This window comes from Colobus angolensis, unplaced genomic scaffold (assembly GCF_000951035.1).
Source record: "Colobus angolensis palliatus isolate OR3802 unplaced genomic scaffold, Cang.pa_1.0 Scaffold38, whole genome shotgun sequence".
NCBI lineage: Eukaryota > Metazoa > Chordata > Mammalia > Primates > Cercopithecidae > Colobus > Colobus angolensis.
The window spans coordinates 9,754,337-9,776,148 of NW_012117154.1; the positions used below are offsets into that span (position 1 = coordinate 9,754,337).

The 21,812-nt window shown below is 53.1% G+C and overlaps 1 protein-coding gene across 1 annotated transcript in view; it reads left to right on the forward strand.

Moving 5' to 3' along the window:
• Positions 1 to 21,812, forward strand: part of COL6A2 (collagen, type VI, alpha 2) — a 30,748-nt gene that overhangs the window by 2,751 nt on the left and 6,185 nt on the right. The window contains exons 2-21 of the mRNA XM_011954198.1: positions 9,869 to 10,010; positions 10,209 to 10,807; positions 11,003 to 11,023; positions 12,181 to 12,246; positions 14,063 to 14,116; positions 14,200 to 14,244; positions 14,566 to 14,592; positions 14,841 to 14,867; positions 14,960 to 15,004; positions 15,843 to 15,896; positions 16,301 to 16,363; positions 17,101 to 17,163; positions 17,538 to 17,627; positions 18,292 to 18,354; positions 18,955 to 19,017; positions 19,594 to 19,656; positions 20,171 to 20,233; positions 20,722 to 20,772; positions 21,099 to 21,134; positions 21,462 to 21,524. Of these exons, the coding sequence (XP_011809588.1) occupies positions 9,896 to 10,010; positions 10,209 to 10,807; positions 11,003 to 11,023; positions 12,181 to 12,246; positions 14,063 to 14,116; positions 14,200 to 14,244; positions 14,566 to 14,592; positions 14,841 to 14,867; positions 14,960 to 15,004; positions 15,843 to 15,896; positions 16,301 to 16,363; positions 17,101 to 17,163; positions 17,538 to 17,627; positions 18,292 to 18,354; positions 18,955 to 19,017; positions 19,594 to 19,656; positions 20,171 to 20,233; positions 20,722 to 20,772; positions 21,099 to 21,134; positions 21,462 to 21,524 (1,671 nt within the window). The 5' untranslated portion in view covers positions 9,869 to 9,895. The remainder of the gene's footprint in view (positions 1 to 9,868; positions 10,011 to 10,208; positions 10,808 to 11,002; positions 11,024 to 12,180; positions 12,247 to 14,062; positions 14,117 to 14,199; positions 14,245 to 14,565; positions 14,593 to 14,840; positions 14,868 to 14,959; positions 15,005 to 15,842; positions 15,897 to 16,300; positions 16,364 to 17,100; positions 17,164 to 17,537; positions 17,628 to 18,291; positions 18,355 to 18,954; positions 19,018 to 19,593; positions 19,657 to 20,170; positions 20,234 to 20,721; positions 20,773 to 21,098; positions 21,135 to 21,461; positions 21,525 to 21,812) is intronic.

A 21,812-nucleotide genomic window follows, 5' to 3' on the forward strand; every position in this document is an offset into this window, starting at 1 on the left:
TTATCTGTAGGTACTTTTAGGGATTTTTTTTTTTTTTTTTTTGAGATAGGGTCTCGCTCTGTCACCCAGGCTGGAGTGTGGTGGTGCAATCACGTCTCACTGTAACCTGTACATCCCTGGCTCAAGTGAGCCTCCCACCTCAGCCTCCAAGTAGCTGGGACTACAGGCATGCACCACGGTGCCCAGCTAATTTTCTTTTAAGAGATGGGGTCTCACTATGTTGCCCAGGCCATGGATGTGTGTGTTTGTTTGTTTGGGATGTTTTGGGGTTTTTTCCTTTTTTTCTTTTTTTTTTTTGATTTGAAAAAGCTTTATTTTCCTCAATTTTTTATTGTGGTATACAATATAAAATGTATCGTCTTAACCATTTTTAAGTGTGCAGCTAGTTCAGCGACAGTAAGTACGTTCATAGTATCGTGTAGGCATCACCAAGGTCCATCTCCGGAACTCTTTTCCTCTTGTCAGACTGAAGCCCGAGGAGCGCCAGCTCCCGTCACCCCTTCCCTCATCCCCTGGCAGCCACCATTCAACTTTATGTTTCCAGGAATTTGGCCACTTAGGTGACTCATATGAGTGAAATTGTATGAAATGTCTCCTTTTGTGACTGGCTTATTTCACGTGGCTTAATATCCTCCAGATTCATCCATACTGTAACTTATGTCAGCATTTCCTTCCCTTGTAAGGCTGAGTAATATTCCAGTGCATGCATGTCCCCCGTTTTCTTTACCCATTCATCTGTTGCTGGATACTTGGATTGCTTCCACGTTTGAGCTACTGTGAATGATGTGGCCATGAACATACCACACAGATACCTCTTTGAGATCCCACTTTCACTTCTTTTGAGTATGTTCCCAGAAGTGGGATTGTAGATCATCTGATTTTTGCATTGTTTTGAGGAATTGCCTCACTGTTTCCCAAAGCGGCTGCACCATTTTGCTTTCCCGCCAGCAGTGCACAAGGGTCCAGTTTCTCCACATCTGCACCAACAGGTGTCATTTTCTGGGTTTGTTTGTTTTAAATGTTAACCATCCTAATGGGTGTGAGGTATCTCATTGTGGTTTTGGCTTGCATTTCCCTCATGATTAGTGATGTTGAGCATCTTTTCATGTGCTTTTTGGCCATTTATGTATCTCTTGGGAGAAATATCTGTTTAAGTCCTTGACCCATTTTTGAATCAGGTTGATTGTTTTTTGTTGTTGAATTTTAGGAGTTCTCTATATATTCTGGATATTAATCCCTTATTAGATACACAGTTTACAAATATTTTCTTTCATTCTCTGTGTTCTTTTTACTCTGTTGATGGTGTCCTTTCACTAAATAGATGCAAAAAATGTTTTTAAATTTTGGTGTAATCTTACTGATCTATTTTTTCTTTTGTTGCCTATGCCCTTATTGTCATAACCAAGAAATCATCTCTCAGTCCAGTGTCATAAAGGTGTTGCCTCGTGTTTTCTTCTAAGGGTTTTAAAGTTTTAGGTCTTAAAACCTACTGGGGACATGGATCCATTTTGAGTTAATTTTTGTACATGGTATTAGGTAAGGGTCTAACTTCATTCTTTTGCATGTGGATATCTGCTTGTCTTAGGACCGTTTGTTGAAAAGACTGTCTTTATCAAATGGTCTTGGCAGCCTGGTTGAAAGACGTATATGCAAGGGTTTATTTCTGGACTCTCTGTTTTATTCCATTGATCCGTATGTCTGTCTTTATGCCAGTGCCGCAGCTGCACTGTTGCTGGCTGCAGCTTTGTAGTAAGTTTTGTAATTAGGACATGTGAGTCCTCCAGCCTTTTTTTTTTTTTTTTTTTTTTTGGTTATTCATAGTCCCTTGAGATTCCATCTAAATTTTAGGATTTATTCACTATTTCTGAAAAATATCACTGGGATTTTTATAGGTATTACATTAAATCTCTAGATCAACTTGGGTGGTATTGACATCTTAATAATAGTAAATCTTCCAGTCTATGAACATGAATGTCTTTTTTTAATGCCTTCTTCAATTTCTTTCAGAAATGTTTTGTAGTTTTCATTGTACAGGTCTTTCACCTCCTAAGTCAATTTTTAAGTATTTTATTATTCTTGATACTATAGTAAATAGAATTGTTTTCTTAATTTCCTTTGGATTGTTCATTGTTAGTGAATAGAAATACAACTGATTTTTATGTGTTGACTATGTATCCTGCCATTTTGCTGAATTTGTTTATTAGTTATAACAGTTTTTGTGAATTTTTTAGAGTTTCCTACATATAAGATCATACCATCAGTGATCAGAGATAATTTACTTATTTCTTTCCAATTTGAATGCCTTTTATTTCTTTTTCTTGCCCAATTGCTCTGGCTAGAACTTCCAGTACAGTGTTAAATAGAAGTAGTGAAAGCAGGCATCCTTCCTTTATTTCTGACCTTAAAGCTTTCAGTCTTTCACCACTGAGTATGATGTTCACTGTGGCTTTTTCATATAATATGGTTTTAATTATGTTAAGGTGGTTTCCTTCTATTCCTAATTTGTTGAGTGTTTTTGTCATGAAAGGGTATAGAATTTTGTCATATGCTTTCTCTGCATCAACTCCAATGATCATGTGAGAGTTTTTTTTTCCTCCTTCATTCTGTTAATGTGTATTACATTGATTGATTTTTTTTATATGTTGAACTATCCTTGCATTCCAGAAATAAATCCTACTTGGTCAATTCATTAAATTTCATTTAATTGCATCAAATTATACTGAATTTAGTTTACTGTTAATAGGATTTTGTGTAGGATTTTTGCATCAATGTTCATAAGGAAGACTGGATTGTAGTTTTCTTCTCTTGTAATATCTTTGTCTGGTATTGGTATCAGAGTAATGCTGGCCTCACAAGAATGAGTTAAATAGTGTTCCCTTCTCTTCAAGTTTTCTGACAATTTTGAGAGGGTTTGGTGTTAGTTCTTTATGTGTTTGGTAGAATTCACCAGTGCAGCCATCAGGTCCCGAGGTTCTTTGTCAGCAGATTTTTGAGTATTGATTAAATCTCCTTACTAGTTACGTCTATTCAGGTTTTCTGTTTCTTCATGATTTGATTTTGTCTTGATAGGTTTTGTCTGTCTGGAAATTTTTCCATTCCATCTGTGTTATTCAAATTGTTGACATATAGTTGCTTATAGTACACTCTTATAAAGTCATTTTTATTTCTGTAGAATTGGTAGCAATGTTGCCACTTTCACTTATAATTTTAGTAATTTGAGTTTCTTCTTTTTTTCTTAGTCTAGAATCTAGCTTAAGGCTGGTCAATTCTGTTGATCTTTTCAAAGAACCAACTTTTGTTGTCATTGATTTTCTCTGTTATATGTCTATTCTCCATTTTGTTTATCTTTGCTTTGATCTTTATTGTTTCCCTCTTTCTGCTAGCTTGGAGTTGCATTTGTTCTTTTTCTAGTTCCTTACACTGTAAGGTTAAGTTCCTGTTTGAGAGCTTTCTTTTTTAATGTAAGTATGTATAGCCCTGAGTTTCCCCCTTAGCACTGCTTTCACTGTCCAACAAGTTTTTAAATTTTTGTTTTCATGTTCACTCATCTCTAAGTATTTTATAATTTCCCTTGTGATTTCTTCTCTGATCCTTGGTTATTTGACAGGGTGTTGTTTAATTTTGTGATTTTTTAAAATGTCCTTGTTGCTGATTTTTAACTGTACTCCTTTGTGGTCTGAAAAGATATCCTGTATGATGAAGATCTTTCAAAATCTATTGACACAGACATTGTTGTTGCAACTACCCCCATCACTGCAAGCCCTTCTCCCTCTGGTTGAAGTGACTTCCATGAGATTTAAAGGACTGGCACCCTTTTCTCCCTTCATTTTTCTCTTTTTACTCTTTTGAGAGGTAGACATTGAAGACTAGCACATTCCAAAGCAACCATATATGTGGAGAAAATTAAAGAGTCATTGCACATGCTCAGGGAAAGTCACAGGCTCAGAAAAGACCTAAAGAGACCTTAAGGTTATACTTTATGCTGATCCTTAGCACAGAGACAGCAACAATCAAAATTATAAAAACAAGAAAAACTGGCATACTCTGGGGAAGAAAGAGATTCTGATCTCACAAGGCATACAGAGAAACTTTCCTATTTCAAAGGAAAAAAAAATAAACCAACAGAAACGATCACTGAAAAAGACTTGGTGGTAATCTACTAGACAAAGGCTTTGAAAGAACTATCTTAAAGATACGCAAATAACTAAGGGAAAACGTGGAGAAAGTCAAAAAACAATGTAGGAACAAATGAAAATATCAATAAAAAGCTAGAAAATTTAAAAAGAAACCAAAAAGAAATTCTGGAGCTGAAAAGTACAATAACTGAAATTTAAAATTCACTAGAGAAATGCAAAGGCAGACTTCAGCAGGTAGAATAAAGAATCAGGGGCCGGGCGCGGTGGCTCAAGCCTGTAATCCCAGCACTTTGGGAGGGCGAGACAGGTGGATCACGAGGTCAGGAGATCGAGACCATCCTGGCTAACACGGTGAAACCCCGTCTCTACTAAAAAATACAAAAAACTAGCCAGGCGAGGTGGCGGGCGCCTGTAGTCCCAGCTACTCGGGAGGCTGAGGCAGGAGAATGGCATAAACCTGGGAGGCAGAGCTTGCAGTGTGCTGAGATCTGGCCACTGCACTCCAGCCTGGGTGACAGAGCGAGACTCCGTCTAAAAAAAAGGGAAAGAAGGACATCATATATTAATAAAAGGCTCAATACAGCAAGATACAGTAATTATAAATATTTATGCACCTAATAACAGTCCATCAAAATATTTATATCTTACATTGGGAAGATTGTTGCTGGCTCTCCGTCTGCCTCCAGTCTGCTCATGTTGCTTTTGTTGTAATGATGGTCGTATCTGGGAGCCCAGTATCAAGAGGGCAGACTTGAGCCCACACTCCAGGCTTCAGACCTCAGCTGTTAGCTCAGTGCCCTGGGCAGGTTACCTACACTAGGCCTTGGTTTCCTCATCTGTTGGAGTGGGGATGGTAATGGTGCCTATGTCCAAGGGCATAGGTTCAGTCGTGAATGTTAAATGAAGGGATATAGGACAGTATCTGGTACACAATAATTATAGATTTTTTCACTGACATTTTATACATTCTGTTTTCTTCAAAGACTTTTTGGTTCATGTTTTGCACTCAGATGCTTACTTTTCCTGGAATTTATTTGGGAGCACCATGTGAGGTAGTACCTTTATTTCTAGTCATAGGGTCGGCCCTCATCCCAGCCTCCTTCCACCGCTCTGAAAGGCCACCATGTCATAGCCTAAGTTCTCTTAGGTTGTTATACCCATTATTGTGTGGACTGTTGGCCTGTTCCAGCGCCAGAACCAAAACTGTAACTTTATTGTTTCATTTGATAGCACAAGTTTTCTCATCACTCTATTTTTTATTTTGTTCAACTACTCTTGCTTTTTCTACCAAGTGAAACTTGGATTCATTTTGCAAACTCCTATCTACAAAAATGCAAAAATTTTTCTTGGAAATTTTAATTAAAATTACATTCTATTGTAGATTCAGTTAGAAATAACTGATTTTTTTTCTTTTTTTTTTTTTTTTTGAGACAGAGTCTCGCTCTGTCACCCAGGCTGGAGTGCAGTGGCGCGATCTCGGCTCACTGCAATCTCTGCCTCCTGGGTTCAAGTGATTCTCCTGTCTCAGCCTCCTGAGTAGCTGGGATTACAGGCACCCATCACCACGTCCGGCTAATTTTTTGTATTTTTAGTAGAGACGGGGTTTCCCCATGTTAGCTAGGATGGTCTCGATCTCCTGACCTCATGATCCATCCATCTTGGCCTCCCAAAGTGCTGGGATTACAGGCGTGAGCCACTGCACCCGGCCGAAATAACTGATATTTTTAAATCAGTTTAAGATAGGGGGATGATTTCTCATCCAAAAACAAGGTTTGTCTTTCCAATATATTTCTCAAAATTTTTTTTGAGTTTTTTTCATAAGTCCTGCATGTTTTTACTCAGTTAATTCCTTGGGTTTATGTTGTTTTTCTTGCTAGTGTAAATAGCATTTTTCTGCAGCGTTTTCTAACTGTTCATCACTGATAGAAGAAAATCAATAACTTTTTGTATATTGAGGACTAAGCTCTGATTTTTTTTTTTATCTTGCCTATATTCCTATCTAAGGGGTTTGGGGAGTCATGCTCTACAAACCATAAATTCTCATCAGATGGGTTTTATCTAACCCTATATACCACCCTATATACCGTGACGTACTTTCCAGTCTGACTCTGGCATGACACTACACGACAAAGAAGAAAATAAAAATATTTTACCCCAAAGCATGTTTCCTTGCCACGTTTTGAAATAGCCATTCATATTTGGCTCAGAATAAATCTCTTAAAACCTTTTACAGAGTTTGACTCTTTTCATCGATGATATATTTTTCTAAAGGCTCACTAAATTCTCTCTCCCTAATCTCCTGTGCTTTCTCTCTTTCTATAGATAGATAGATGTCTTTATATATATATATATATATCTTTTTCTCTTTTTTAAAAAACTTTGTTCAGTTGATTTTCTGAGTAGACAATCCTACCTTTAATAAGGACAGTTTTGTCTCTTCTTTTCCAACGTTTATACTTTGTTTATTTTCACTGTCTTATTGCATCAGCTTCCAACACAACACTGAATAGTAGCGTAAGGTCAGTACTGTTTGCCCCACCCCCCCCTGTTTTTTTTGTACTCTAGTAAGCATTCTTCTAATGCAGGAGTTTTTAACCCAGGGTTAGATCTGTGAATGGAATCCCTGAATTCCTGGATGTAATTTCTGTATATGAGTATCTAGGCGTTTGTGTGAGGTGAAGTTGTCTAGACTCTTAAAAGGGTCCATGACCACAAAGATAAGAACCACTATTTTAGCTTTTTGTGTAAAATGTGATGTGAGCTCTTGATTTGAAATGTGTATCCTTTATAATGTAGATCCTACTCCTAAATTTCTTACTAGGTTTTACCTTGTCTGGCTGTTGTTGTTTCTCAATTAGAAATTGATGTCTCAGGGATCTATTGAAGCAATTGCATATTTTTCTCTTTTTATGTTAATGTGACTTATATTAACATATTCCCTAGTGTTTGTGGCATCACTGTACTTTAACTTCATATTATAGTTCTGGTATAGTGGTCCTTAATATGCTATTGGATTTTAGTTTTTAATATTGGCTAGAATTTTTGTGATAATTTTATGGGATTTTTAGAGTGTCACTTTTCTGGCCTGAAACCTCTGTGGCCAGTGGCGCCTTTGCCCAAGTTCTTGTCCTGTGTCCAGGAAGAATGAGGTACGCAGACAAGTGGAGGGTGAGCAAGACAGAGAAGCTTTATTGAATGTTAGATCTCACAGGAGACCTGCAGGGGGCAGCCCCTCTCTGTAGGCAGGTTGTCTTGTTGAGTGTTCAGCTCTCAGCAGAGAGAAGGCCCTGGAGTGGGTGGCTCCTCTCTGCAGGAAGGTTGTCCCATTGTCTCTGCAGCTCTTAGCAGAGAGGAGGCCCTCGAGACGGTGTCTCCTCTTTGCAGACAGGGCCTCTCAACTAGTGTTCAGCTTTCAACAGAGAGGAAGCCCTGGAGAGGGTAGCTCCTCTCTGCAGCTGGTCGTCCTGACATCCCTTCAGGCCCTGAAGCTCTCAGCAGAGAGGGTAGCTCTTCTCTGCGGCTGGTCGTGCCATGTTGTGCCTTGCTTTGATGGAGCCTGGGGCTTTTATGGGCCCAGAGGGGGAAAGTGCATGCTGATTGGTCCATGGGCAGCCATGTGCAGGCCTAGAAAAAATCACCTTGAGTTCCCCTCTGGTTCACAGGACAGGCAGCCTGGCCCCCAGGCTTAGGCCTGCCCCAGCCTGAAGGTGGGGCTTTACTGGGGACCCACCCCCATCTGCCCAGGGGCCTGTCGGCCTCCTGCAGCGATCCATGGTGCCCAGGCTTCTGGTACCAAGGCGCACGTATGCCCAGCCACCCTCAGCACCCCCAAGCTTCCCCTCCTGCACCTCTCAGTGCCCACAGTCTGGAGGGGGCCAAGGCAGCAAGGGGCTAGCATGTCAGCACTGCCACAAGCAGGCACACACCCGGCCAGGCTGTGACAGTGCCCAGGCTCAGCCCCAACTCTGCTTTGAGATTGGAGTGGGTGCTGGGAGTGGGAAAAGACTGGGCAGTGGGAACAGGCACCTCCAAGCCTACAAGGGCAAGAGGGGCCTTCCCTGGCTCCCCAAGAGTGCAGGGATGCCTGGGTCAGCAGCCCTAGTTTGGGCAGCTGCAACTGCACCAGGAGTGGGGGTGGGCTCTTGCCTGCTCCATGGAGCAGGAGGCCCAGATCCATAGCCACGAGCTGGGCAGCTGCAGTTGTACCTGGAGAACTCCCACCTCGCCAACCTGCAAGGGGCAGGGATCCCACTTATCCCCAGCTCCTGCTGGCTCTGTGGAGCATGCACCTGGCCACGCCCTCTCACAACCTGGGGTGGGTCTCCAGGTCCTTGCCAGACCTGAGCCATTATCCCGGTCGGGGCAACACCGCCATGAGCTCCCCTTCACCCAGCACGCCACCCAGCCCAGCCCCATGGCAGCGGCCCTCAGGGAGGCAGTCTGCGGGGTTGGGGGCCTGTCTGCCTCTTCCTTGGGCCCTCCCTGAGCAGCCGGTGTGACGGCAGCAGCTACATCAGATGGCCTGCCACTGCCATCCGTAATATTTATAGTGATACTTATCTGTAGGTACTTTTAGGGATTTTTTTTTTTTTATCAAGCTTTAGTCACAGGTTATGCCACATTTAAAAATGAATTGGGAAAAAGTTTATCCTTTTACGTTCTAAAACAAGTTAAATAGCATAGAAGTGTTTGTCCTTGAAGGTGTGAAACTCACCCACAGACTGCCTGAGCTGGCGCCTTTGGAAAGGGACTTCATTCCTCCCTGGGCCCCAGGCTGAGCGGGTCTGGCCTGGGTCACCTCATCCACTCCAGATGCCGCAGAATCACAGCAACCCTTCAGGGCCCTCTCCTGGCAGCGCCCTCTCCTGGCAGTGCCCTCTCCTGGTAGCACCCTCTCCTGGCAGCGCCTCCCCTGGTTCTGGTGCTAGGACTCGCCTCCCGTCTGCACCGAGGGGAGGGCGGCAGTCCCATCCCTGCATTACCCTGGAACTGCGTGCTCTGAACCAGACCTAGTGCCCCTTCCGCCCGGCTGCCCAGCTGCTGCCAGCCCCACTCTGCGGAGCCAGTGGCACAGTGAGGCCTGTCTTGATGGCCTCCTGGAGCTGGAGCTCAGGCCAAGCCACAGGGCATCAGGGAGGACGGACGTTCAAGGGCTGGATCCATTTGCTCCAGGATCCTGGCACCCAACAGAAAGGAAAGCCAGGCTAATGACGGCCATGTCTCCACACTTGACAGTTCTCCCTCCGTCCTTATCAAAGTTTAAAGGGAATGGAGCCAGGCTGGAGAGAGTGCCTAGCTCTGCAGGGGAGCCTGTCTGGGGAAGCTGGGATCTTTCTCCCGCCCTCCGCTCTGCGCTGCTTCCAGGGCAGCCCCAGGCAGTCAGGGGCTCCAGACAGTGGTGCTCCATTCCCTTCCATGCCACCACGCCTAGATGCCCACTCCATCCAGTCCTGGAGGGCATGGAACGGCCTCAAACATCCAAATCCCACCCAAAACTGAGCCCAGAGGCACCCACTAAACATCTGTTTACCCCACCCAGGGCGGGGCAAGAGGGCACAAGCCCCCCCAGTTCAGATGCTGCTGACGGTGTGTGCTGGGTGCAGACCCCGCTTCCTTGAAGACTGAGGGCAGTGCCCCCAATCCCGCTGACCTGCTGTGTGTGCACCTGCCATGGGAAGGGTGCCAGGGGAGAGGCGCTGGGGGTGTCTGAGCTACCCCCACCCCTGTTGCAGGACTTCAGGGCCACAGGTGCTGCCAAGATGCTCCAGGGCCCCTGCTCCGTGCTCCTGCTCTGGGGAATCCTGGGGGCCACCCAGGCCCAGCAGCAGGAGGTCATCTCGCCAGATACTACGGAGAGAAACAACAACTGCCCAGGTGCCAGGGTTCGGGGGCTGGGGGTTCTGGGCATTCGGGGGGCAGTCGGGACCAGTGCCCAGGTGCCAGGGGTCGAGGAGTGAGGACTTGGAGCATTCAGGGGGCAGTGAGATCAAACCACAGGCACGGGGCCAGGAAACAGGGCTGGAACAGCAGCCCCTCCTGAGGCTGGCTCATGACGGGTCCCGTGCCCCACAGAGAAGACGGACTGCCCCATCCATGTGTACTTCGTGCTGGACACCTCGGAGAGCGTCACCATGCAGTCCCCCACAGACATCCTGCTTTTCCACATGAAGCAGTTCGTGCCGCAGTTCATCAGTCAGCTACAGAACGAGTTCTACCTGGACCAGGTGGCGCTGAGCTGGCGCTACGGCGGCCTGCACTTCTCCGACCAGGTGGAGGTGTTCAGCCCACCGGGCAGCGACCGGGCCTCCTTCATCAAGAGCCTGCAGGGCATCAGCTCCTTCCGCCGCGGCACCTTCACCGACTGCGCGCTGGCCAACATGACGGAGCAGATCCGACAGCATGGCACCAAGGGCACCGTCCACTTCGCCGTGGTCATCACCGACGGCCACGTCACCGGCAGCCCCTGCGGGGGCATCAAGCTGCAGGCCGAGCGGGCCCGCGAGGAGGGCATCCGGCTCTTCGCCGTGGCCCCCAACCGGAACCTGAAGGAGCAGGGCCTGCGGGACATCGCCAGCACGCCACACGAGCTCTACCGCAACGACTACGCCACCATGCTGCCCGACTCCACCGAGATCGACCAGGACACCATCAACCGCATCATCAAGGTCATGGTGAGCCGCGGGCGGGAGCGCCGTCCACCCACTCCGGGCCTCACTTTGCCCCTCCGGGAGTGCCGAGGCCGAAGGAGGAAGCTCCGGGCAGGGCCTGGGCCACTCAGGTGTCCCTCGATCCCCACCCAGACTCGAGGTGCAGCCGCCCCAGGTCTGCAGGCGCACAGCTAACCAGCGCGTCTGTCTTTTCTGCAGAAACACGAAGCCTACGGAGAGGTGAGTGGCGCTTCCCTTCCTGCCAGTGCTGGCCGGCAGCTGACCCAGCAGAGATGACGGCACCGGGCTGCCGACTCCTGGCGCCTCCAGGCTGGAACAGATGAGAGGAGAGGGAACCACCTGCTCCATGTTGGACCTGAGGCCTTGGAGTCTGGACAAAGCCCAAAGCCAGGCTGTTTAGATCCCGGGGGTCAGCATTAGGGTCACCCACAGAGCACGTGTTACAAGGAGAGGTCAGGGTCTGGCCTCCGGGCAGGCGGGATCCATCCACCCTGGACTCCAGGCCCGAGCCCAGCCCAGTAGGTCGTGGGGAGAAGGAACTGGCATCATCGGGGTCCATGACATCCCCACCTCCCCGTGCGTCCCAGCTCCAGCTCTCAGGAAGGGGAGCAGGCATCTGAGATCTCCCCTGTGAGGTTGCTGCAAAACCGTGCCCTGCCTCAGAATTGCTGCTCACTGTGGTTTCATGGCTGTGTACAAATGGTGCCTCCCTCACCAATGCCCCTTGCTCTTCCATCCTTTTGTAAAATTTACGTATTTATATTTGTTTTTTAGAGACAGGATCTTTCTCTGTCACCCAGGCTGGAGTGCAGTGGTACGATCACGGCTCACTGCAGCCTTGAACTCTGAGGCTCAAGCTATCCTCCCACCTCAGCCTCCCGAGTAGCTTGGACTACAGGCACCTGCCACCATACCTGGTGTGAGCATGTAGTTCCAGCTACTCGGGAGGCTGAGGTGGGAGGATTGCTTTCATATTTTTTTGTAGAGACGGGATCTCGCTATGTTGCCCAGCCTGGTCTCTAACTCCTGGCCTCAAGCAGTCCTCCCGCCTTGGCCTACCAAAATATTGGGATTCCAGGCGTGAGCTGCACCCGGCCTTTCTTCCCTTCTGTTTTCTGTCATGGCTTAAACCAGCCTTGGTTTTTCAAAACTTACCTAGAACACTTGACAGAACCAAACTCTTTGGCTTGTCCCTGGTGGGGGCAGAGCCTCACAGCACCCCATGTCTGCTCCCTCACCCCACCCGGGTTCTCAGGGCGTTTCAGTGTCTCCTTGGCCCCTGCTGAGGGTCGTGGGCTACACGTTGTGAGCCCCTGCTCTGCCACCTGGGAAATGTCCCACCCATGCAACCTTCTGTCTCTGCTTCCTCGTTTCAGTGCTACAGGGTGAGCTGCCTGGAAATCCCTGGGCCCCCCGGCCCCAAGGGCTACCGTGGACAGAAGGTAAGACGTCCGGATTGCCCGCAGGGTCTGCGCTACCGGGAAGCCCCTGATTTGTTTTGAAATCCACATTTGGCCGGGCGCGGTGGCTCAAGCCTGTAATCCCAGCACTTTGGGAGGCCGAGGCGGGCGGATCACAAGGTCAGGAGATCGAGACCATCCTGGTTAACATGGTGAAACCCCGTCTCTACTAAAAATACAAAAATTAGACAGGCATGGTGGCATGCGCCTGTAGTCCCAGCTACTTGGGAGGCTGAGGCAGGAGAATCGCTTGAACCTGGGAAGCAGAGGTTGCAGTGAGCCAAGATTATGCCACTGCAGTCCAGCCTGGGCGACAGAGCGAGACTCCATCTCAAAAAAAAAGAAAGAAAAAAAAAAAATCCACATTTAAGGCCAGCTGTGCCTCAGATGGTCTCAACACTTCTGACCCTGGAGAAACTAAAATTCTATATTTGTCTAATTCCTTTTAAATAGTATATTGAGTAAAGCAGAAACTTTAAAATAATTATTAAGATATGCCATTAAACTACTTTTGTAAGCAAGCATTTTCAAGTAAGTAAATAAAATGTGAGATGCGTTACAGTTAATAATATGATTGCTCATTAACATGAAGGAACCTCTTTTGTGGCTTATTAGATAAGTGGTTTTAGGGAGCCTGGTTTGAATGTCCCTTGCATTTTCTGGTTTGAACGTTCCCTGCATTTTCCTAACAGAGGTGCATAAAATAAAATCCTTCCAAAACTCACTAACAGAGTATGTGAAACTCCAATAATTCACGTCTGTCAAAAATTATAAAGAAAGGCATGGGAGGAGAAAGCAGCTTTTAAGGAGATGAAATAAGGAATTGACCATCATAGAGGATGGTATTGCTAAGTAGCTTCGTGTTTTTCTAAATTTGGATGACAGCTGTCTAGACCAGTAGGTAACTGGATATACTTTCTCCAGGATGAGACATCTCCAGGCTGCAGGTCAAATCCTGCCATCTCCTTCCTTGGCTTCTCCAGTCCTGGTGGCAGTGCCTACCCCACCACAGCTGGGAATGAATTTGCCACTTGGGGCAGCCTTGGCTGCAGACAGCAGTGCAGTGACCTGTTCTGTTGGGAGGCCACTGGAAGCTGCCACAGGGGCCACTGTGGTTAGAGTTTGAGGGGGTGGCAAGGTGCCAAGCAGAGCCCAGGACAGGGCACAGCTGCAATGTTCCAGAAGCCTCTGCCCACCTCATTCCCTGCCCTGAGTTTCCTCCCTTTTCTTCCCTTTGACCTCGTAATTCCTCCCCTTTCCTCTGCTCCTCTTTGCATTTAAATTGGGAGCATATCAATACATTTATTTATTTATTTAATAAAATTCTGTGTCATAGGTTAAAATTTTAATTCCAAGGGAGTGTAACCTTTATGTGGTTTTCTGAAGTCCTGATCTTTCTAAAGCTACTTAGAAAAATTAATCTTTGTAGTGACGGTGACCCGGGCATCACTGGAGAATCAGAGCCCAGTGTTGGCCATGGTCACGGCCACTGGGTGCAGAAGGCACCCCCACCCCCAGGCACCCCACCCCCAGGCACCCCCACCCCCAGGCAGCTGTTCTGGCTCCGTTTTGCAGCTGGCTTTGCGGGAAGCTTCCCTCAGAGCTGGGAGAAATGGGTCAAAGCAAACCCTGGTCTGACAGAGCCTGGCCCCTTGGGAAGCAGCCGACACCAAGACATCTCCACCTGGGCGGGGGAATCAGTTACCTCTGCTATGTCACTTCTCAGAGGAGTCCCCAGCTGCCTACCACCCACCCTACCCTGCCTCAATTTACTCCTTTCTCTGTTGCCTGCTTTTAGGGTGCCAAGGGCAACATGGGTGAGCCGGGAGAGCCTGGCCAGAAGGGAAGACAGGTGAGTGTGCTTGCCCCACGCCCGCCTCGCCTGCAGCCTAGTGCCCCAGGGCTGGGCTCACACTGATGCTTTGTCCCTCACAGGGAGACCCAGGCATCGAAGGCCCCATTGGATTCCCAGGACCCAAGGTGAGTGACCTCGGCCAGGGGCCTGGCTCCACCTGCGGCCCCAGCACTGCCAGGCAGGCTCCCCCAAGCGCAGCCTCAGCCTCAGCCTCTACCACCCTCCCCCAGTTACCAAGGAACAGAAGCACCTCGATAACTTGACGGCCGTTCCAAAACCCAGCCTCCGGCCCGACCCTGGGCCCAGCCTCCTCCATAGACTCTTTGTCGAGAACACCAGATGCCAACGACCCACCAAGCACTGCCCTCAGCCTGCAGGGCTGGCCCTTCCCTGCCTGTGTCTCTGCAGAACTCCTCACTAATGCCCCTCTCTCCTCCTGCCCCCAGGGCGTTCCTGGCTTCAAAGGAGAGAAGGTGAGGCTCTCACCCTGACAGACTTCAGACCTGCTCCAGCCTTGGCCCAGGCCCACCTGGCAGCATCTGCCGCAGCCTGTCACTGCTCCTGGAGCACCGGCCTGGGCTTTTCTCAGTGGGGGCTTTGGGGGTTCCTGGGGGGTCCTGTGGCCTCGAGTTTGGCCTAAGGGCTTTGGCCCCCCAGAGACAGCAATACCCATGATGCTTTGAGGCACCAAGCTCACTGCCCCGGCTTTCCTCCTACACAGGGTGAATTTGGAGCCGACGGTCGCAAGGTAGGCTGGTTGGGTGAGCAGAGCCCCTCCTTTCTGCTGCTTAGGGCAGAAGGACCGGGGCTAATGGAGTCCCCTCTTCCTTCTCTCTCCAGGGGGCCCCTGGCCTGGCTGGCAAGAACGGGACCGATGGACAGAAGGTAGAGGGAGCCTCGGGCTCACAGCTGGACTGTTCTCACGGAGGCATCTGAGCCTCTGCAGAGCCCCCAGATCCAGCCTGACCTGTCAGCTTACACGTGTGCATACATGCATACACATGCATACACACATACACATGCATACACACATACACATGCACACACATGCACATACACATACATGCACACGCGCGTACACGCACACGCACATGGAAACACGTGTGCAAATGTACACATGCACACGCATGCATGTATGCACCTGCACACACGTACATGCACATGTACATGCACACATGCACGCACACGTGCACATGCACACACGTATGCGCATGCACACACGTACACACACACACACACACGTCCATGCACATGCACATACACGCACTCCAGGTCCCGCCACATCCTGCTGCCCCACCCAGGGCTTCACCAGCCTGCATCTAATTCAGGGCTGCACATCCTGGCTTGGGGCAGCTCCACAGCTGCCCACAGAGGCCAGCAACAAGCCCACCTCCTTCCAGGCTGAGCCACAGGAGAGCATCGCCCACTCCTTCCATGGCTCCCCGTGGGAACGTTCTCTGTGCCCAGGGAGCTGTGCCCTCAGGGCCTCTGGGAGGCAGCCTGGGCTGAGGAGCAGCCAGGGATGGCCTGTTCCCGCACACCGGCCACTCTGCCTCACCGGAGACGGCTGCACAGCAGCCATGGCCTCATGTGTGCGCCCGTGTGCTGGGAAGAGAACACTGCAGCTCTGAGGGGCAGATCTGGGCGGGCTGTGCCTTGGTCACTGGCACACACGGACCCCAGAACCCTGCCCTGAGACTCCTCCTGCCCCCTTCTCCTTCAGGGCAAGCTGGGGCGCATCGGACCTCCTGGTTGCAAGGGAGACCCTGGAAACCGGGTAAGGGCCGTTTGCACCCCTCCTTCAGCCTCGGCTCGGGTATGGGTGCCTGACTGGGCGGGAGAGTGGTTGCTGCTGCAATGGGAGCTTGGGTTCTCCCGGCAGCCCAGCACCCCCAGCCCAGCGTGCTGCTGGGTCTGAGTCATATGAGGAATTCCCCCTGGGAGCTCCTGGCGGATCCCCGTGGCCTGGAGAGCTGATGTGTCTTCAGCTTCAGTGTCACTGGACAGCTCCATTCTCCTGAGCAGCAGATCTGGGCCTGGCCTCTCGGTCACTGAGCCTGGGGCCTCACAGCGAGGGTGGGAGGTGCCTCCCAGGCTGGGACAACGGGGCACTGGGGCCCTGGCTCATGGGGAGAACCTCACCCGTCGTGTGCTGAGCTCCACCTCTCACTCCGCTCTCAGGGCCCCGATGGTTACCCAGGGGAAGCAGGGAGTCCGGGCGAGCGAGGAGACCAAGGTGGCAAGGTAAGCGACCTTGTCAAGGTGCAGGCCGGCCAGGGCAGGTGGGGTCACCAGCTTCCAGGGGTTTCCCTGTCCCCGCACCCCGAGAGGGGCCTCCTGGAGACAGCCCCAGCTGAGAAGCTGAGCAGAGAGGGCCTTTCCTGAAACACTGGTCAGTGAGGACGCAATGGCCATGGGACGCGATGGGGGTACCCTGCCCACTGCTTCATCAGCTTGCGGCCAACCCAGGGCTGCACGTCCTGCTTGGGGCGGCTCCACCACTGCCCACCTAGGCCTCAGCAACAAACCCACCTCCTCCCAGGTGCAGCCCCAGGGAGCCCCACCCACACCTCCTGGAGCTCCCCATGGGAATGTTCGTGCCACGGGGGCTCTGCCCTCCTGGGCTGCCTGCAGTATCGCCCCATCCGTGGCGGCCCCAGGATCCCCAGGGGCTTTTCTCTGGGAGACTGGCACTTGGACCCAGGGCTTCCCACTTCCGGTCCACCTTCCCTCAGCCCGAGCCCAAGTCTGGCTGAGTCCCCTGTGTAGATGCACAGGCGTCCTGCCCGCGACAGACACTCTGCCCTCGGCTGGCACGGAGGTTCCAGCAGCCCCCAGCTAGCATCTGGCGTCCGAGGTGCCCTGTGGACATCAGGGAGGTGCAGGCCCAAGCCTGACTGTGGGTCCTGCCCCACCACTGGGCAGCCTGCACCCCCTTCCCCTGCCAAAAGACGTGAGGCTGATTCTGCAAACCCTTCCAGGGGGACCCTGGCCGCCCAGGACGCAGAGGGCCCCCGGGAGACATCGGGGCGAAGGGAAGCAAGGTGAGCCCCTCTGCCTCTTCACCTGCAGCTGAGCTGGCCACACTCACGGCCATGACCCAGATGGATGGTCACACTGGCCACCGTCTCTGCTGTCACCATGGTTCCCCATTGGGCTCTGGGGACATGGGGAGGGACAGGAAGGACAGGCCATATGCCCTGAGGCACCAACTGCTCTGACCTGTGCCCTCCTCACGAGGCTGGACAAGCTCCAGGGGACCCTGCAGGGCCCCACGTGCCTGGCAAGTGGATTCCGCTGGAAGGCAGTAGGGGCTCCACACCACACACGGACAGGTGTGACAGTGCCTGAGGGCCCAGGGTCAGGCCCTGCTTTGGCCCCTGCCTCTGGGTGACTGTGCTGTCCTCTCCTTTCTCAGGGGTATCAAGGCAACAACGGAGCCCCAGGAAGTCCTGGTGTGAAAGGAGCCAAGGGTGGGCCCGGGCCCCGCGGACCCAAAGGCGAGCCGGTGAGTCCCACCCACCCCCGCGTCAGGGCCCTGCTCTGAGCATCCTCCTTGCAGCTTGAGGAGGACCATGGGAGAAGGGCACCTGGGCTGTAGGCAGGATCCCCTGCTGGCAAGGCACAGCCAGGCCCCCATCTTACTGAGAAGTGGACCCAGAGCACCCCACGGGCACCCCCAGGGCTGAACTTAGAGGGGAGGCCCAGGCAGGTCCTCCATGGTGTTCCCTAAACCCAGCCCCAGCTGCCCAGGCCGTCCTGTGAAGGGTGGGCGGGGCCTGTCCCAGTGCTGACCACTCCAAGGGGATTCTGTCTGAGCACAGAGCCTGCCTGCCAGTGACCACAGTGGCTGGACGGCACCAGATCCCTGCCGGACCCCAGCCTATCACCTAGAACGCCACTCACCGGACATGCAAGTCCGCCTGGAGCCTCCCCAGATCATTCCTAATCCTCAGCATGGGCGGGCCCAACCCAGCACAGGGATGAGGGCTGGCAGCAGAGCCACCGGCGCAGGCTGAGGCCGTTGGGAAGGAGCCTGGGGATCGAGGTCCCAGGTCCCAAAGCCAGAGCCCTCCTGGAGAGAAGCAGCATCGGCCCCGGCACAGCTCCCACCCTCCAGGGGCTCTGGGCTTGCGCTCCCCCTCCCTCACCCACACGCCTGTTCTCTGCAGGGGCGCAGGGGAGACCCTGGCACCAAGGGCAGCCCAGGCAGCAACGGCCCCAAGGGGGAGAAGGTGAGTCCTCGTGTGGAGGTGCCACAGGGTCTCACTGTGGTGCCCACGGGTCCTCCTGACGAGGGCCTCAGCCCCATTCCTCCCAGAGAACAACAGAACTCCAGGGCCTCGCCCTCCAGGGGTCACTCCCTGTAGAGTCTGGTAACGCAGTCTGGAGATCCCCACACCCCATTCCCTGCTGAGGGAGCTCCACTGCCCGCCCAGGCACACCCCACACGGCTGTGCAGGCACCGCTCACACCCCCGGCCCACTGAGGCACAGGCCCGTGACCTCAGGGGTGACGCTGAAGGTCTGTGCGGCAAAACCCTGGCCACCAGCTCCCCTCGACACCAGGGGAAGGGGCTTCCTCCCGGGAGGTGGACAAGGTCTTACCACGTGTGGGTGGTCTCAGGGGGACTGAGAGACCCCATGCTCAGAGCAGCAGCTACAGGCACCGGGAAGGAGCTGTGGGTGAAACAGGCGACTGGTCCACGTCCCACTGGACAGACGGGTCTTCCTCTCAGGCCCCCTTCCCCAACCCCGGCCACACCCGCCTCTCACATGGGACCCAGGCTGGAGGCCTCAGCTGAGACCCATGGGGCCTCCCTTCCCTTCCCACAGGGGGACCCTGGCCCTGAGGGGCCCCGCGGCCTGGCTGGAGAGGTTGGCAACAAAGGAGCCAAGGTAGGGGGGCAGGGGAGCTGCACCTCAATGTAAGGCCCAGGGAGGCTGCACCCCGAGGTATGGTGGAGGGGGGCTGTACCCCAAGGTCGGGGGGCTCAGGGGGCTGCACACCAAGGCAGTGAGAAAGGGGGCTGTACCCCAGGGTAGGGGGGAGGGGCTGTACCTCAAGGTAATGGAGGAGGGGTGCTGCACCCCAAGGTCGGGGGGCTCAGGGGACTGCACCCCAAGGTAGGGGGGCCAAAGGTGGCTGTACCCCAAGGGAAGGTGGCCAGGGACTGCACCCCAAGGTTGGAAACCCAGGTGGGTGCTGCACCCCAAGGTAAGGGGGGCCCAGGTGGGGGCTGTACCCCAAGGTAGGGGTGCTTAGGCTGGGGCTGCACCCAGAACCTGGCGTGCTCCACGCAGTATGGTCAGGGCTGAAGGTCAAGTGGAGCCACAACCTCCGGGAGGGTCGCAGGGGCCGGGGCCAGACCCATCTTACCCCCAAGACCCTGCAGTGTCCACAGGATCCATGTCGGGGTCTCCAGGGTGCCGCTGTTAGTCAAGAGGACCCCAAACTCCTCCCCTTTCTTCCAGGGAGACCGAGGCTTGCCTGGACCCAGAGGCCCCCAGGGGGCTCTTGGGGAGCCCGGAAACCAGGTCAGTGTGGGACACCTGTAGCCCCATGACAAGAGGTGGGACCCCTGTGCCCTCTGACCCCACGGCTAGAGGTGGGACCCCTGTGCCCTCTGACCCCACGGTCCATGCCCTCTTTGTGGCACCACTCAGGTTTCCCTGTCCGTGTGGGGACAAGCTGGAGCCAGCCACTGTCCCCATAGGAAACCCAGGCAGCAGGGCCTGGCCTCAGAAGCCAGGACCTGCTCCCCTAGACCCCAAGTACCTCATACCCACTCTCAGCCCCAGCCCCTCATTCTGCCCTGAAGGACCCAGGTTGGGGAGTCAGGGGCAAAGCGGTGGGCCTGAGGGCCTGGATGAGCCACGGGGGGAGGAGGAGCTGGGACCCTCAAGACAGGGGTCCACGGCCCCCACAGGCAGCAGGAGGAGCTGGGGCCATGTGCCCGGATGCTCAGGGCTGGACGGAGCATGTCAGGTGACCCCTGGGCATGGCCAGTCCCTGCCTGTGGTGACTTCTGACTTTCTCTCCTGCCCTCAGGGATCTCGGGGAGACCCCGGTGATGCAGGACCCCGTGGAGACTCGGGACAGCCAGGCCCCAAGGTACATGCTCTTCCTGCAGCAGGATGTGTTGGGGGTTCAGGGCAGCTGCCTGAGGAGCGGGACAGGGGGCCGGCTTGGGGCCCCTGTTGCCAGCAGACGTGCCTCAGGCCGGGCCTCTGCCTCCTGTTCTCCGCTCTGGAGGGAGGGGCTGCCTCCAGGTCCAGGAAGCCGCGCTCTCCTCTTCAGCAGTGACCCGTGGCTGTGGGTGGCGCATCCTCCCTGAGGCAGGGCCTGAGGGCAGCCATGTGGCCTGAGCAGCGTCCTCCCCGTGTGTGGGCAGGCGACAGCTCCTGGGTCTCTAGGCACATCCAGCCCCAGCTGGAGATGGACAAGGCGAGGTTGGCTCTGCCAGGCCCCTGCTCACAGCCAGCCCTGGACAGCACCCCAGCCCTCTTCTACCCCCGTGTGCACCTTGGGCCCTGCTGAGCACAGCCCCCAGCCCCACCCTATCCTATGGCCTTGCTGACAGACTCAACGTCCTCCTCCAGGGAGACCCCGGCAGGCCTGGATTCAGCTACCCAGGACCGCGAGGAGCACCTGTGAGTCACAGCCTGGGATGGCAGCGCCCAGGAGGGGGTGGACATTGTCCCAAGGGCCCTGAAGGTTCCTAGTCGTTCCCTCAAGGCCTCCTCAGTGCAGAAGAAAGTGAGGTCCCTCCTAGGGGACGGAGTGGTGAGAAGGCTCTGGGTGACTCAGCGAAGGACAGGTCCAGCCCAGCATCAGAAGAGTGTGGCTCAGAACGCAGCACGGTGGCCTCACCCAGAGTGTGCATAAGCAGAGGGAAACGGCTGCAGAAGCTGCCCAGAGGGAGGAAGGAGCCCTGGGATCTGAGGCTGAGTCACCCTGACTTCTGTTTGCTTCACAGGGAGAAAAAGGCGAGCCCGGCCCACGCGGCCCCGAGGTACATGTGGGTCCTGGCCACCTGTGCCCACCCAGGGTGGGGGTCTGGATGCCCACCCACTATTGCTGGGAACACAGCACCCACCGTCACTGACAGGACCATCCCTGTCTTGGAATGGTCCTGGCTCCCCAAGGCCCAGCCATGACACCAAGGCTGAGTTCTGAGGGAGCCACCGGCCACCGGCTGGTCCCTTTCCAACCAAAGTTCAGGCTTTGCCAAAAAACCAGATAGATGTTCCCGTTCAAATGATCCCAAAATGCCAGATACATTTTTCCAAGTAAAAATCTCACATCATCTGTCCCAGGCTAACATGTGTCCCTGTCACAGGGAGGCCGAGGCGACTTCGGCTTGAAAGGAGAACCTGGGAGGAAAGGAGAGAAAGGAGAGCCTGTGAGTGTCGCCGTCCCGAAGCCCACAGCAGCTGGGCAGAGGCAGGGAGGGGCCCTGAGGCTGAGCGTGTGCATCTGAAAGTACGGGAGGATGCCAGGCAACTGGGCCCCAGCCATGAGCACCACCCCCACCTTCCTGAAGGGGACGGCTGGCTCAGGGGCCTCCTCCTTCCACCCATCCTCACTTCCAGCGTCCACCAGGGTCCCCTCCCCAGCAACTCCCCCACAGCATCCTCCCCCAGGGTCCCCTCTCCAGTGACCCCAACACAGCATCCCTTCCAGAGTCCCC